The 17,025-nt window shown below is 36.2% G+C and overlaps 1 protein-coding gene across 5 annotated transcripts in view; it reads right to left on the reverse strand.

The window, feature by feature from the left end:
- Positions 1 to 17,025, reverse strand: part of PDE9A (phosphodiesterase 9A) — a 169,770-nt gene that overhangs the window by 128,119 nt on the left and 24,626 nt on the right. For 2 of the 5 annotated variants that reach the window (XM_072614866.1, XM_072614868.1), the window contains exons 2-4: positions 13,842 to 13,912; positions 10,116 to 10,193; positions 374 to 417 (exon numbers count right to left, since the gene is read on the reverse strand). In XM_072614866.1, coding sequence (XP_072470967.1) covers positions 374 to 417; positions 10,116 to 10,193; positions 13,842 to 13,912 — 193 coding nt within the window. Of the gene's footprint in view, positions 1 to 373; positions 418 to 3,233; positions 3,506 to 10,115; positions 10,194 to 13,841; positions 13,913 to 17,025 lie in introns of those variants that run through there. The other 3 variants (XM_072614871.1, XM_072614872.1, XM_072614869.1) reach the window with 2 other exon arrangements.

Raw genomic sequence — 17,025 nt, forward strand, 5'->3', positions numbered from 1 at the left:
TGTGAAAATATGTACAAAGATCACATAGAGTGATAAGGCTTAGAAAGGCTTCCATTTCTTTTGGAAGAATTATCTACACCAATGGAATCATGGACACATAAAACCTAAGTAAATAAAATAACAGCTAATTTAAGATCTTCATTTACAAATTCATCATCAACATATCTAAACGCTCACAGGTTAAATCATCTTTTGACCAAATCCTGCTATTTGTCAGTGTTGGTTGTTGATTTGTCTGTAGAATATTTTTATATATTTTACATATCAAAAAGTTCCATAGGCATGTGTCTATATCTGAATACTTATCCGAAAGAACATATGCAATAGTGGGAGATTATTCAAGCCCTTTCAAAAAATGAAAATAAGATCTTACCAGAGAATTGTTTGATGGCCACCGGTCTAACTTTGTAAGGAGTGCTGTAAAAGAGAACATAGTTCCTATTTTATTGACTCATAAACTCTTATCTTAGGTTGAGTATAAGAGATATGAATTTAGAGCCAGTTAAAATTCAACAGATTGAGAAATAAGTTGTTTTGGAAGTTCTGGATCTCTTCTGTGGCTGAATTCTAAATACTTTAAAAATAATAACTATGATGATATTCATTCATTAAACTCATAATTGAACAGTAAAACAAGTGTAGCAATTTTAGAACTAACCATGCTCAAATGCACCACAGGGCTTTTATTTGACTTGACTTGTTATCATCCCAGGTTCTAAGGTGATCCAGGAGTATATGTGAATATCTCTTAATCAATAAAAATGCAAACTCTTTCTCATTAATCAGTTAGCTCTGAGTCTCCACTTCAGGTAACTGAGTATTTAGCTTATTTTGCTAACTAGAGAAAACTCTTTTCATAGAAACAGATGCTTAGTTCTCTGTATCTAGCAAAATCTCTCAACTCTTGTTTAGTTATTTCAGCCATATATGACTCTCTGTGACCCCATTTGGGGTTTTGTTTGCAAAGATATTGGAATGGTTTGCCATTTTGTTCTCCATCTTATTTTATAGATGTGGAACAGAGACAAACAGGGTAAACTGACTTGCCCAGGGTTCTGCAGCCAGTGTCTTGAGAACACACTTGAACTCAGGAAGATGAGTCTTGCTGACACCAGGCCTGGCACTCTATTTACTGCTTCACCTAGCTGGCCCTAATCTCTTAGGCCTAAATAAAATTCAAACTTAATAATTATACAATTTATTAATAAGGCATTCAACCATACAAAGACATAAACAATTATTTATAATATTTAGCTGTGAGATAGATCTCATCTCAGGTCACCGTGAAGAATTACTATTATTCTTGACCACTTCTGAAATACAGTCTCACCATTTAGACTTTCCAGAGAGCAGCCAAAGCCTTTCATAAAGAGGAAGAATATTCTCTCTTTTTATTGATAACGTAAAGGTAAATTCAATCACCTTATGGAATAAATTCTTTCTTCCTGTTACCTCACAGCTAATCTCTAGAAATGGCAGGAAAACAGTCTACACACAGGCAGCAGCTAAATCTCTTTACAATTCATGGTTAAAAACTCAAAAAATTTTTATAGAAGAAAATTAAAACTCAATTTCTCTAAAATAAAGTTCAATCTCTTTTCAAATAGAAGTTAAAAAACTTTGTTCACACAGACTTCTCATAGATAAATTAAACTCAAATTCTCCCCACCAACTCATTAGAAAAAAGCAGTTGCCAACCTCTCACAAACTTTTCAGAGGATGACCACTGAACTATAATTATTCGAGATTACAAATCCAGCTAAGATGAAGGAGTGAGGGAAGTTGTACATTTCAACTCTCCCCACAATGACTCTGTCAAAGAAGTAAGACGAATACTAGACTGAGTTCATTCTTAGTTCTTCATTTTCCAAGAGGATCAATGATATTGTGTCTTGACTTGTGTGTGAGTTGGATTTAAGTGACGCAGAGTTGCACAAAGTCATTAGCTTCTCTCCTCCTGACTCATTGAAGTACAGTGGCAAGAAAAAAGTCAGGACAATTGGTGATGACTCAGGATTCAGTGGATGACCTTGGTATCTTTGATGTCTGACCAAACTACATATTGCCTACTTCAGCTGTCTTCAAGGAAACAAATTGTTCTCATGTGCTCATTCCACCAGGGGGAAGTCTTTGCACACGTGGGGTTGACATCCCCCAACCCAACAAGTTTGAGGTCTGTCAATTATCCTCAATCTGGTTTAGCCTGTTTGGGAAATCTAAGGAGTCAATTTTTGATCCCAAGATAATGAATTCAGACCTTAGGCAAGTAACCAGGGCCAACACTGTGGAATAGGGATGAGCCTGCAGCTCTATCACTTTAGCGCTTGAAAAGAATGCTATAATCCTAGCTCAGGATCTTAGCCTAAAAGTCTCTTATGCAGGTCAGCAACTATGCCCTCTGAACTTGTATAGTCTTTCAGCTAGCTTCTGGGCTATGTCCAGCAACTGTCTACTGGAGCAACAGCTCTACAACTGTGCTGTCTAATCCCACATTTGGTATTGGATCCTGGAAAGTCCATGAGGGCATTGATTAGACAGTTCACTACATCAGTCTCAATGAGTTTGCTGCTCTTTGACAGGCATGGCCCCTGTGATCCCTGGAGAACACAATACTCAATACACAGAGAAAGCAGTAACAAGATCCCAGAGAATACAAAGCAGGACCAAACAAGGCCCCATTTTTCTCTCTACAAGTGCTCAGAGCCTGATTCAGACACAAGGTCCCAGTTTAGGATGTAAGACTTGAAGAATGAAAAAAAAAAAAAAGACTTGAAGAATGAGTAAATTAAAAAAAAAAAAGATTTCTATGATAATAGGTCACCAGAAATGCCCCAAAAAGGAACCCAGAAGTAATAAATAGCACAAGAAGTATGAACTCTCCTTACCCTTATATATGGCACTTTTTAAAAAATGCTCTTTTTCCTTTTCCTAGTCCCCCACATCAAACACCTCTATTGCTTTCCTTCTAATCCTAAACTATGAAGTGAAGTATTGTCTGATAATGGCTTAAGTAATAACACTTTCTAGACATATACGTGATGTTATAGGGAGCTCAAAGATCAAGGAGCCTTCATATCTCAAAGAAATGAAACCATAGCGGCAAGATGGCATCTGTTCCTCAAGTAAGAGTACTGGAAGAGACCTTCAGGAATGCTTGGTTAATCCCCCTCATTGGGGGTGGGGAAAGTAAGAATGCTTGAGAGGCAGTGTGGAGTAGTGGAGAGGGAACTTACCTGGATGCAAGTCCTGCTTCTGAAACCTACTGGGTATGTGACCCAGGACAAATCACTTGTCACTTACATCTCAATGTCCTTAAACAACTCTAAGACTATGAATAGAGAGAATCTGGCAGAGAGAATTTCATCACTGGGAGTTATCTATCATCATGAAATAGCATATGCCATGTAGGGTGGCAAGGAAGCAGGAGGGCCCCTCTTCATTTCAACTCTTCTCTAGCCAAGCCACCCACTTCTTAATCCATTTGGCTGCTTGACTTGGATGAGATGGAATTAACCAACTATTCCTTCCAGTGAGATGGAATGTCATCAGACATTCTAAGAACCAAGGTTCTTTAGACTTTATTGTCTACCCTGCCTCTAGCATTGTTATCTGAACTATAGATGGAACTTAAAGAGTCTTGGACCTTGCCACCCTCCCTGTCCCTGTGCCCTAGGGATTTCCTAGTCCTTTCATCTTTTATGATTTTATGTGTTGTCACTTCCTAACAGTATAAGCCCCTTGAGAGCAGTAACTATCTCCTCTTATCTGTTTTTATTCCCAGTTAATTAGAAAAGCATTTATTCATTTCTACTATGTGAAACAAATTTGGCAGAATACTTGATTAACACATGAAAACAACAAGGATGAGTTCCTGAGAAAAGCTTTCTGCTTTTCCCCCTTCGTTGGGCAAATTGTTTACTTCAGAGTTTTTTTGTTGTTTTCGGTTTGTTTTTCCTTGCTGCTTATTTATCAATCTAATTTATTTTCTACTTAGCTATGCAGTACACTTGTACTCTGTTCATGTATTTAAATTTTAAAAATTGATTTATTTTGCTTTGACATCACCTTGATTTCCCTTCAAATCCCTCTCTATCCTCTACCCAGAGACGCTAACCGTATGAAGGGTAAGTTACCTGCATCCTAAGAAAGGAAGAGATAAAAGGACTTCACTCACCTTGAATCAGCTAAGAGTAAAGGCTGGTTATCTTTAAGTAAAAGGACACAAGAAATAAAAACTTATAGCAGCCTGGTGGCCCTTTCATTGACCCGTTAGGTGGAACCACTAGACAGATAAAAAAAAATACAACTGAAAATTAATTGACTAGGCAAGAAATATCAGCAGGACAGAGACTGGAAACTTCAGCACATAGCACCACAGAAACAATATAGAAGTAGTGCATAGAAACTTCAGAGGGAGAAAGCAGTAGCTGAGAATAGTACTTTGGAACATTGCATTGTGGAAGTGGAATCATCCAGAGATAGCATGAGAGCTCTAGGATCATGACAAGGAACCAGGGAACTGCATAGTCAGTCCATAGAGAAAGAATTGTGGAAAGACAGGTGGAAGAAGATTTTCTAGCTGCCATGCAACAAAGAGGGTATTGAACCTTTCTTCTCCCTGTGCATGAGGTTTCTTGCTCCCTTTTGCAGCAAAACAGATAATAATGATTCTTTTTTTAGTGTAATTTTCATTGTTTAAACTACCTCTGCTGAAACGTTGGACAATGCCAAGGGCTTGGGTGGTGAGAAATTTCTGTTCTAGCTCTTAAGTAGCCATGGCTGCTGAGGAGGTAGAGTGTATGACATCTACAGAGGCAGTTGCCATGTCATGTCTTCATAAGGTTGTTTCCATGACCAGGGACTATGGGGGTTGTCAAGATGCAGTCCCTGGAGTTAGGGCAGTGCTGCTAGGCCCAGTTCTCTTGGGTTTACCTGCCTGTAAGTGACAGTTGGTTGTAGTGGTTGATGGAATGAGAGATACCTTCTCCACAGAAGTCACTCCTCTAGATGATGGATATAGAAGTTAGAAGTGGAAGCAAAATTGGAGATCTGGGGGACTTTGTTACCGTCGCTCTTTTCTATTGGCTACAAAAGTTTGGCCTAACCATGTATGCAGGGGGAAAAATGCAGATTGAAAAAAATTTTAACCTAAATTTTTGAGGATACGGTAAGACACGGACCATGCCTATTTTCAGAATTATGACATGCAGTTAGTTGAACAATCTATAGATGTAACTCATGAGTGCATATATCTGGGATAGATACTGCATATGGACAAATTGGGCTCAAAATTAAACCAGAGGAAGAAAACAAGCTTGGATTGGAAATTGTGAAGCTTCTTTAGAAATGCCAAACATCTTCTAGAAAAAACCACTCATTTTTAATATCAATATTCTGGTGGTAGTGTCATAAGACTGTGAGTCATAGAATTCTATAGTGTCTGAAGAATTGAAAATGGATATCACCAAAGAAGGCAAATGCAGAGGCCCAGAGTGGGTGTGAGTAGGCTGCAACACAGAATAAATAAGGAGCTATGAAGTACTGAAATAAAGTATATCATCAGATAAGTGTACGGGCAAAAAGGATGGGTCAGTCATGTGGGAAGAGTGAGAAATAACCACTAGATAGCTCATTTTCTCCACCATTATCCATGAGATATCTAAAGAAAGCAGAGGAGGCCAGCAGGATGGATGTTTAGGAGAGGATTTACACAAAAATTGTATAGGTTAGGCAGAGGAAGATGGGTTGTGATTTGCAGTACTGTAAGGAAGAGCCAAAATAATAAGATCCCAGGTGTATTTGAGTATAGATTTTGCCATTCTATTTCAATTATATATTATGTTAATTTATGAACCCTGATAGAACTGTGATTAGGTACTGGATGGGACCTCAAAATGTATTTCTCTCACACTGATTCTAGAGTTTAGTAACATACCTTTTACTTATGATGGCCCAACTGGGAAATTTAAAGCTATTCACAGAATCACAGAAATTCAGAGTAAGAAGGAATCACAACGATCATCCCATGCACTCCAAGAAGTCATTCTATCCCTTTCTTGATCCCTTATTGGTCCTAAGACATAATCCAATCAACAAATATTTATTCAGCACTGGCAATGTGCCAGGTATTATGTTAGGCAATGGAAATAAAAATATAAAGCGTGAAGCAATTCTCACTCACAATGAACACACATTCTAATGTAAGAAATTGTTTAATTGGAGTATACATAAAATATATACTGCATAAGTAACTAATAAGTAAGATAATTTTATAAATAATAAGTTAATAAATTAATAAAATATGTAAAAATCATTTACAATGATTTAAATCCTGGAGGGCAATATAATGGCTCCTAATGTTCATGTTTTCTTCTTCAGTTTTAGGGAGTGTGTTTTAGGTAAAATACCATGAGTTAAACCGCCATTCCTCTGAGCCCCAAGTTCAGAAAATTCCTTAATATTTAGGGAAAGGTTGCACTTTCTAATTAACTTTACATTGATATCTACCTTTACAACTAACATATGGAATGTGTGTATTACATATAAACACAAATGTTATATACAATATAAATATACATATACACACGTATAAATGTGTATGGATTGACAGGCATTGGAGGTTGAAATAAAAAGCTGACCTTTTCTTGTTACTTCTCTCACCATGGAGAAGTGCCCTGAGCAGTTGGCAAAGCCGATGAATTTCTTTAAGATCTCATTCTCTGATGCCTTTGCTCCTTGGAAGGCAAAATGCTACAATTCCCATTTCTGGAATCTCTCCCTCTATTGAACTTGTTTGTTTATTTTATAATTCTGAGAGTTGTGACCACATTTTCCAGCCTATTGGAGCAATTTCCTATCTGGATTTAGTTTACTTCATCCAAAAGCTTTCAGATACTTCTACTTAGTCTAAGGCATTCTGAACAATTGATTGATTGAGATATGTTCTCACCTAAGTAAGATATCAGAGCTAATATGGTTCCGTATTATCTGATTTGAATGTATTCTCTGAAGCTTTCTACCAAGCCATCTCCAGAAAAGGCTGTGTCAGATAGTAATCAAATATAATAATTAGCATTTTTTTCTCCAGAAGATTTAAATTCTCACTTTATCAGAAAAAACCCTCCTCCCTCAAATTCCAGTGCCAAGATTGCTTCCTCTCTTCCTGAACTGAGAAGAAATATGATTCTAAGGATTTTTAGCAACATAGGCCACTGCTTTCAAGACAGCCAGTCTAAGTTTTGCTAGAATAACTGTTTGCTAGAATGCTAGAATGCTATTCACATGAAGATAACATTGGTAGATTATGCAAACTCTAGGTCAAAAGTGATGAAGGTTTGAACATAGGTGGTAGCTGTGTGAGAGGAGAAAAGGGGTAGAATTCGAGTCATATCATGAAAGCAGAAATAAGAAGATTTGGAAGCTGATGGATGCAGGGTGGGTGAAGAAGAGTGAAGAATCCAGGATAATGCTGAGGCTACAAAATTGAGAGGTTGAAAGAATGTGATGCTTTTGACAGAAGAATGAGTGAAAAATGAAGGAGAAAGATAATTAGTTCAGTGTTAAACATGTTGGGTTTAAGATGTCTCTTGAACATTCAATTTGAAGAGTTCAGTGGGCAATTTGTGGTATAGGACTGAACCTTGGAAAAGAGATTGAGGTTGAATTTGGAGATTTGAGTGTTATCTGCATACAGATGATGGGCATGGGAACTAATGAGGTTATCGAGAGAAGGAGCACACAGGAAGAAGAACAGAGGGCTCAGGGCAGAACCTTGGGGAGCATCCATAGAAGAGGGTGTGCTGTAGATGATGAGCCAGCAAAGGAGTCTAGTCAGACAGGAAGGAGGTGAGCTAGGAGAGAGCAGTATTACAAAAACTCAGAGAAAAGACTCTCAGGGAGAAAATAATCAACAGAATCAAATGCTTTAAATAGCTTGGAAGAATTAGGAGAAAAAACCATCAGTTACAGCAATTAAGAGAAAAATGCTAACTTTGGCGAGAATAGTTTCAGTTGATTGATGGAGTTAAAGCAAGCTTGTAAAAAGATGGGAAGTGAGTGAGAAGGAGTAAGAGATTACAAAAAACTTTTTCAAGGAGTTGGACTGAGAATGGTGATGGCATAAGGAGGTGGTAGGATATGGTGTTTCTTGGGACCCTATTTTCTCACATGTGGTGATCCTGTGTCCTTACAGGGTGTGATGGAAGAGAATATTCATAACTTTAATGTTATCTGAGAATCAGAGTAGAACTCCATGGAGGTGTGTGTGTAGGAAAGATCTAACAGGCAGAAGAGTCACTTGATCTTTGTTTAGAACTGGAAGGAACCTCAGAGACCAATTCTTTCATTTTATAGATGAGGGCAGCTAGGAAGCACAGTGGAGAGAGCGTCAGACCTGAAGTAGGGAAGACATCTTCCTGAGTTCTAAACTAGCCTTAGACACTTCCTAGCTATATGACCCTGGGCAGGTCACTTAATGCTGTTTTCCTCAGTTTCCTCATCTGTAAAATGAGCTGCAGAAGGAAATGGCAAATCATTTCAGTATCTTTGTTAAGAAAACCCTAAATGGGGTCACAAAATGTGGAACAGGACTGAAATGACTGAACAACAATGACAACAGATAAGGAAATTGAGGTCTATGGAGATTGACATCCAGATAGTATGCATCAGAGGCAGGATTTAAACACAGATCTTCTGACTTCAGAGACAGTGTCCTTTGCACTGAACCATGCTGCTTCCCCCTCTATAGAAACAAGCATCCTGGGGAGCCAGTCCAGGAGGAATTAGGGAGCACTTTGTTATCTGTGTGGGTTGTGGTCACTTAATTGAACTTTAATCCACCTTATCCACCAATTTTTACTGGGAATATAACATAATGCAGATTCTAAAGGGATAGACAAAAAGTACCAGGGATTGTCCTTGCTTATGCAACTTGTCTCAATATCTAACCCAGTGTTTGCCACATAAGTGCTTATTAAATACTCCATTCCTTCATTTAGTACAATAATATTATGGTTTTATGCCCTCGCAGAAGTTACTGTTTTGTTGAGAGATAAGACCAAATTGAAAGCAAATACTTATTGATAAACTGTTATTAGTCAACAACTAGGTGTCATAGGAGTATAGGCAGATATATAAAAATACGATCCTTACCTTTAAGGAAACTATAATTTATTTAGGGAGATAATATACACAAAACCGTTAAATAACACTAAAAGATACAAGTAACAGTTCAAGACAACAGGAGAGATATCACAGAGAGGCATAAAGATGACAGAATAATTGCTAAAACGACAATTCCAAAAGAGTTCACAGGAAAGGGAACTTATGTAGGATGATGAAAAGGTGAATTTTTATTGCTCTTGAAGAAGGATGAGTGGGCAGATTTTTCATAGGTCAATGTATGTATGTAGGTGAGGGTAGGAGAATAAGATGAGAAAAAGATGTAAACCTTATTATGAACAAGGTTTTTCAGTTCTAGACACTATACCGTAAGAGGGACATTGACAAACTATGACATACCCAAAACAGAATGAACAAGATGATGAGAGGATTAAAAACCATGTCATGGGAGGGAAAGTTAGAGGAACTAGTTAAGTTTAAAAAAAAAAGTAAATGAATTAGTGGAATTTACTACATAAAGGAAGTCAATTAAAAATTACCTTCTATACTGCTACAAAGGAAATAACATAATATGTTGCGGAAAACATGGTTTCTGAACTGGGTTTGCTTCAAGCAAATTATGCGTATCAGTTTAAAAACTACTAGATATTAAATGTTTGAGATGATCAAGTTTGTCTGTTAAGAAAAGGTAAGAAAATGTGCCTCTGCTCTCTCCCAAGTTTGGTATTTCGAAGTGTGGAGCAATGCTTGTGCTGCCGGACTCAATCGATATGTGGGCAAGTTTGTTGGATTACTTTTATCCCTCTTGTTACTTTTTGTTCTAAGAAATACCTTGTTGGGTAATGGACAAGGAATATATTTGGAAATGAAGGTGATATGAAGTCACAAAAAATTCAATAAAACATTTTAAAAAGAGAATGCTTGGGGGGGACTGTTCTTGATTACAGAACACTGTGTCAGGTCACATAATAGGACAAAAAAGGAAATATTATTACCTTTCTGAATTTGTTGGCATTGTTGGATCAATAGAAACCATAGCATCATCTATGGTCAAAAGTGAGACTGTTGTATTCCTGAAAGATATATTCAAGACACTTTTTTCAAACCTCAGTTTTCGTAGATCTGTGAAACATAATACATCATGTAAAAGACCTTTGTAACTTAGAGCAAATATGGCCACATTAAGCTCAAAGTATGGCTATCCATTCAATTAAACATTCATTAAGCAGATAGTGTTGTATAACAATCCTAGGCACTGAGGGTGATTCATAGAAAAACATGACAAGGTCTCTACTCTTAGAATTTATAAATTCTAAAGTATTGAAATAAGGATAATGATTGATTAATGGAGAATATGAAAAGATACCATTAAAAAAAAGAGAAGCATTAAAATTATAATTACATCCAGGGAAAAATAACTTTACTATATCCTTACATAAGTAAGTGGATACTGTGAAATTTCAAATAATTGAACTTTAAATTTGTTTTGTTAATTTCATAAGTAAATATCACAATTATGACAAGTAAATTAAAATGATAATTGGATGGGGGAATATATGTGTAAGAGAAAGGAATTTGAGCCTTTTTTAAAAAGCAGATCTGGTTAGCTCCTGACCTCGAAAGTATTGTTATTAGAATTTTAGTCAGTGCAAGAAACCTCACAAATTATATGTACTGGGATGATTTTTTTTCCTCAAGAAGAAGTAATCTATCCCTGATCTGATCATGGTTCTTTGTAGGGGTTTTATTTGCATTTATATTACATTTATTTGTGTACATATCTCAGATTATAGGCTCCAGGATGCCAGGAAGTATACATTTTATCTAACTTTGGTTTCAATGTCTTGCACATAACAAGTGCTTTACTGTTAATGAAATAATGTATTTAAACTGTGAATTAAATTATGGGGAAAATGACACAAATAATCAGATAATACCTCTTTTTTCAAGTATAGGATCTGAAATATTGAGTGGAGAAACAAAAACTAATAGGAAAATTAAAATCAACATTTACCCTAAGAGTCAATAAAACCATGTTTGCCCTTCTTTCCTATTCACATTTCTCCCAGGATTCAGTATCTGATTTGGTATATACACACAAGCCTCTTCTCAAGATCCTCTTTAAAAATAAAGTGTATTGCTTTCTGATTTAGTTGCTAACTTGGGACCTTAACAGGTTTTTGTTTCTGAATGAAGCCTGAATTTCAAGAGAAAAGACTAAATTAATTTAACTTTCTTTTTAAATAAAAGATGCCCATACTGATTTGAAAATAAAAGCTCTCCCTTTCACTATACATATGAAGGTTTCATATGAAGCATTGCTAGGAGGTAAAAATGCTTTCAAACATGGGTACTTCCATTAATATAATTTTGCATGGAACGTGGTCTTGCTAATGCATCAGCTTCCATAAATATCCATCCATTTGTTCATTCATTCATCCATGAGTCCAACATTTGTTTCAACAAGTGCATACACATATATTCTTGCATATATTTCTATCAGTAGTCTGTTATCTCTGATATCTATCTGTGGAATATTATTCAAATTATTGGCCATTTTAATTGCAATCAGTTTTTTTTACCTTAGTCAATTAGTTTCTCATCTGACAGGGATGGAATAGATGATTTCCAAGGATGTTTAGAACTCTAACATTGTATGATGTTACAATCCTTCCCTAAGTGATTGTTCCTTACTGAGGAACAGTTTTATAATGAATCAGATTTAGTGTAATAAAAAGTATCTGAGACTGAGAGTGAGGAGATTTGGATTTTAGCACTGGCAATGTACCATTGAGAAGTTTCTTTGCTGAAATAGACAACTTGTCAAGAAAGTACCAATAGGAGCTACCGTAGAACATCTCCCAATTCAGTGACCTTTTCTCAGTCCTCATTTTTCTCAACCTTTCTTCAGTCTTTGAAAATGTTGATCATCCTTTCTTCCTCCAAACTTTCTTCTCTCTAGGTTTTCAGGACACTACTCTTTCCCGGCTCTCCTCCTACCTATCTGATCACTTCTTCTCAGTCTCCTTTGCAGCTCATTCATCCAGATCATGCCCTCTAGCCACAGCTGTCCTCAAAGGGTTCTGTCCTGGACTCTCTTCTCCATCTATACTATTTCCCTTAGTGAGCTCATCAGCTTCCTTAGATTTTAATTAACAACTCAATGCTAATGATCCTCAACTCTTTTTTCTTTCTTTTCATAGCCTCTCTGCTGACCTCTAATCTGCATCTTCAATAGCCTTTCAGACAGCTCAAACTGGATATTCAATAAACATCTTGAACTCAACATATCCAAAACTGATTTTGTTATCTTTCTTCCTAACCACTCCATCTTCCACTAACTTTTCTATCACTGTAAAAGGTAACATCATACTCCCATTCCCTCAGGCTCACAACCTTAGGTGTCATCCTCAATACCTTTCCAACATCTGCTGAACACTCTCCCTTCTTTTCTTTGTCACTGATATCATTTGGATGCAGACCCTCATCACCGAATACTCAAACTGTTGCAATAATGTGCTGGTAGGTCTGCTTGCCTAAGATCTCTCTCATCCTTTATTCAGCCACCTAAATGATTTTCTTCAAGTGCATGTCCATTCATGTCACCCGTGTTCTCAATAAACTTCAGCAGCTCCCTATTATCTCAAAGATCAAATACAAAATCCTCTGCTTGGCATTCAAAGCCCTTTATAATCTAGATCCCTTCTACCATTTGAGTGGTCTTGCACTACTTCCTGCCACATGCTCTTTGATCTAATGACATTTCCTCTTTTCTGTTTCATAAGAATAAGATGCTTCATCTCTTGGCTCCAGGCATTTAATTTGATTGTCTCCTATGCCTAGAATGCTCTCTCTCCTCATCTCTGCCTAATGGGCTTCTTAACTTCCTTTAAATCAGAGCTAAAGTCCTGTTTTTCACAGGAAGCCTTTTCTAACCCCTCTAAATCTAATACCTTCTCACTGTCAATTAAAAAAAAATTTATCCTCTATATAGCTTGTTTATTCATATTTGTTTACTTGTCTCCCCCATTAGATTGTGTGATTCTTGGGAATAGGCACTGTCTAGCACAATGCTTGGCATATAGTAGGCAGTTCATAAATGCTTATCAATTGGCTGATACAGCAACACATGGCTATTCTACAAGGCTACATTTTTGACCTTTAGTCTCATTTTTGAAGTTATGCTTTTGTCTGATGTCATCTCCATGCCGGCAGAAGGGTAAAATCATTAGAAAAAGAACATTCGGTCAATTTAGTTATTTGGTGTCATATTGACCAAATCAAATCAAAACAACTATTTTGTCAACCAAATAGATTTATGTTTATATAAAACCTATATCCCCTTTGGTCCTTCAACATTTCTTATTGTGAATATTAAGTAGTTACCTGGGGAAAGCTAATTTCCCAAAAGACCGTCTGCAAGTCAGAGGGTACAGTCAGAATTTTAAGTCATATCTTGAATCCCTTGTCCTTATTCAATCCTTCTTTGCCATATCTAGATGATATTGTTTTACTTTTGATGACTTGAAAGAACTCTTAGGGCAGAAGAGGTGATCCATGTTGGTCATTTCTTTAGTATATTCTCATTCTCAGCAATACTTCTCTTGTTCCTCCTATATGATGATTTTCTGTCTTAACATCTTTCCCATGAATTTGATAATAGGTAAGTGACAAGACAAAATGCTTGGTCCAAAAAAAAAGGACAGCTCTGGAGAACTTACCGTGGTAAACCAGTTGCAATGCAGACTAGATCCATAATATCGCTGGAACTGCAGTATTTGCTAAAGATCACCTTTGAAACAGAATAGCAACAGAGCAGTAAAAAACAGGGCAGGAAAATCTCCAATTAGTTTCCATGGTGACATCAAATTCCATGTGCTTTTAATGTAGTTAAAATGTAATGGCTCATTTTTTAAGCAGGTAAAATCTTTGTGGGCACTGAAATATTATTACTAGCTACATTTTTAATTATACCTTTTTATAAGTACAATGTAGGAAAATACTTTTATGTAATAAATACTTTTATGTACAGTTTTGAAAACAAAAGTGAACTGATCTTAAAGCAGCTACTTATAATAAAATAGGACTTTAATCATCATTACTATTAGGTGGAGTATCTTAGAATTCTAAGTAAGGAAACACTGATTTAGTGTAGTGGTGGTGGTGGTGGTAGTAGAGAAGAATTGATTGGGATAGCCCTGGTCAACTGATTTTCCCACAGGCTAATTAATGAAGTCCTGGAAGCTAAGGAAATAATTATCAAAGACAACAGAATGTTAAGATCTTAAAGAAAATAATATTTATAAGTGTATGTGTGTATATATATGTATATATATATGAATAAAAGTTTACACATTGATAGCACTGTAAAAGGCTTGAAGTTCTCCCATCAAAACTGATGGAATCAGTGGGCTAGCTGACCACAGGTTAGTCATGATACGAGTAATTCTTTAAAAAGTGAGACACACTTTTAAAATTATTAGTTGAGGCAGGAGCCAGCTCTGAAGAATGTGACACCTGGCAGCATGGAAGAGAGTATGCTATAGAAAAATAACCTTGCCTCTTAGAAAGAGGTGGAATTTTCTCCATTGTCGTGGTGTCTTATATCTGTAGAAGACACATTGAGGTGGGAAAAACTTCTTGTAGTGGAGAAGAGAGTCATCCCTGGCCATTAGACATTGAACCATGGAGAGGAAAAGGCTCAAGGGGCTCATCTGAATCACTTACCCAGCAGAGATGGTGAACCCAGAGGAAGAAGAATGAGAGCACTTAAAGAAGGCAAAGGACGCTGGGCTTTGAAGTGTTAAAGGTGTGAGCTGTCTTGGTCACAAGTTCTTCATAAATACGCACATTTCTACTGTTATATTCTATATGTATATTCAGTCTTCCCATTGAAACCCTGTAGAATTCTGCCCTAGATTTATGGTGGTGATACAGGGAATATATTAAATGTTTTTTTGCTTCACTACCCATGATGCTTTCAAACATCAAGTAGCTTTCATACTCATTCTTTTAACCACATCTGTTTTTTTTTTTTTTAACTGGCCCAATACCTTCATTTTGTAGATTAGAAAACTGAAACATAGGGAAGTTAATAGGTTTGTCCACAGTCATCTAGTATTCATTAGAGACAGTGTTTAAACCCTGTTTTTTTAATTACAGAGGAAATGTTCTTTTCATTGAACTGAGCTTTTCATTAATTCTATAAGCTTCTTGGCTAGTCCTTTATAACCTATTTTGACTATGACATCCATCCAGATAAGTGTAACATTGGGGCAACATTCTTTTTAAGATTTCTGGCTTTGCCTTTGATGTCTTTTGGGTTAAGAAATAGTTGTTTCCTTTATATTACATGCCAAGTCTTTTGTGAATCTTTATGTTTCAAATACATTTCTTGTAAACAGAATATTGTTAGATTCCTCTACATCCCTCTTCCATTTTATGGTTAAGTTCATCCCATTTACATTCATGGCTATGATCATTAATTTGGTATTTGGCTCCATCATATTCTCTTCTTTTTCCTTTCTTTGCCTTCATATCCTTTACAAAGAAGACAAAGAAATAGGCAATTATTATTATAGAAATGTGAGCAATATTGCTATATCTATAAATAAATGGCTGATGTCATTGCATTGTCTCCCTTCTCTTCATAGCCATGCCGATCATTGTTTCTTATGTGTTCTTTATTTTTTAAAATCTCTACATTAAAACTCAGCCATTGAAACTGAAGTTTGTTTGCTACTGTCTGTTCTCTGATCCACTTTAGTTTCTCTCTCTTAAATCTACCTCTTTCTTTCTATTTTTCTGTTGAATTTAATTCATTATTACAGTCAACTCTGTGTACATGCTTTTGTTTTTTAGTTTCCCTTGCCATGTGCATTTCTCTCACCCCTTTTTGAAAATTTTCATAGCTCTCTTATACTCCTTAATTACGAGAAGTAGTTTCTCATCCTATTTCTTAATTTCTTCCCCAGTGTATTATTTTTCAACCCTTTTTCTTATTTTTCTTAAGATTATCAACACAGAACAAAATCATCCTAAATGACAGTGCTTTTCTTTCTTTTCTCCCTAATTACAATTTACACAGTTCGTCATCATTTTATTGTTGTTTAGTCATTTCAGTCATGTCTGACTGTTTGTGACCCTATTTGGGATTTTCTTGGCAAAGATACTGGAGTGGTTTGCCATTTCCTTTTCCAGCACATTTTACAAATGAAAATGAAGCAAACAGGATTATGTGAGTTGCCCAGGATCACAAAGCTAGCAAGTGTCTAAAGCTAGATTTGAACTTAGGTCTTGCTGACTCCAGGCTTGGCACTCTTTTTAATGTGACATCTAGCTGCCTGCGTCATGATTTAGGCCCTTGTAATTGCTCAAATCTATATGCCTGTCTAAATTTCTTTTGACTCATGCTTGTATTTCAGAGTTTCTACTCAGCCTTGGTCCTTTCATCAAAAATGCTTGAATACTTTCTAATCTACTAAATCTTTTTTCATCATAGAAATATACTGTTTTTGCCCCCTATGCCCCTTGTCATTTTGATGAATGAGGAGTGATCTGGCCTTTGCTCAGATTAATGTATACTAGCCCCTCTTTCTTTACACAGAAAGTGTATTTTAAATTGTAACTAGAAGCTGTTTGTAGCAGTTGAATGACTATGTAGTTAACTCTTCTCTTTGGGTAGGTATAAGGATTTCTTTTAATTAGCTAAGTATAAATAGAAAGTGACTGGGAAATTTTTTTATATTAAAAAGTCAAATCTGTGACAAAGAGAAAAAAAGTTTAATTCAGAGCAAATAATTTCGAGAGTGTGTTAAAGCTAATATTGGAACGGCTTTCAGAAAAAGCTGCCAACTTGTAACATACTGACAGGTTTTTTCCCCCCTCTCTTTGTTAACATTGTAA

The sequence above is a fragment of the Notamacropus eugenii genome, chromosome 5 (assembly GCF_028372415.1).
Source record: "Notamacropus eugenii isolate mMacEug1 chromosome 5, mMacEug1.pri_v2, whole genome shotgun sequence".
Classification (NCBI taxonomy): Eukaryota; Metazoa; Chordata; class Mammalia; order Diprotodontia; family Macropodidae; genus Notamacropus; species Notamacropus eugenii.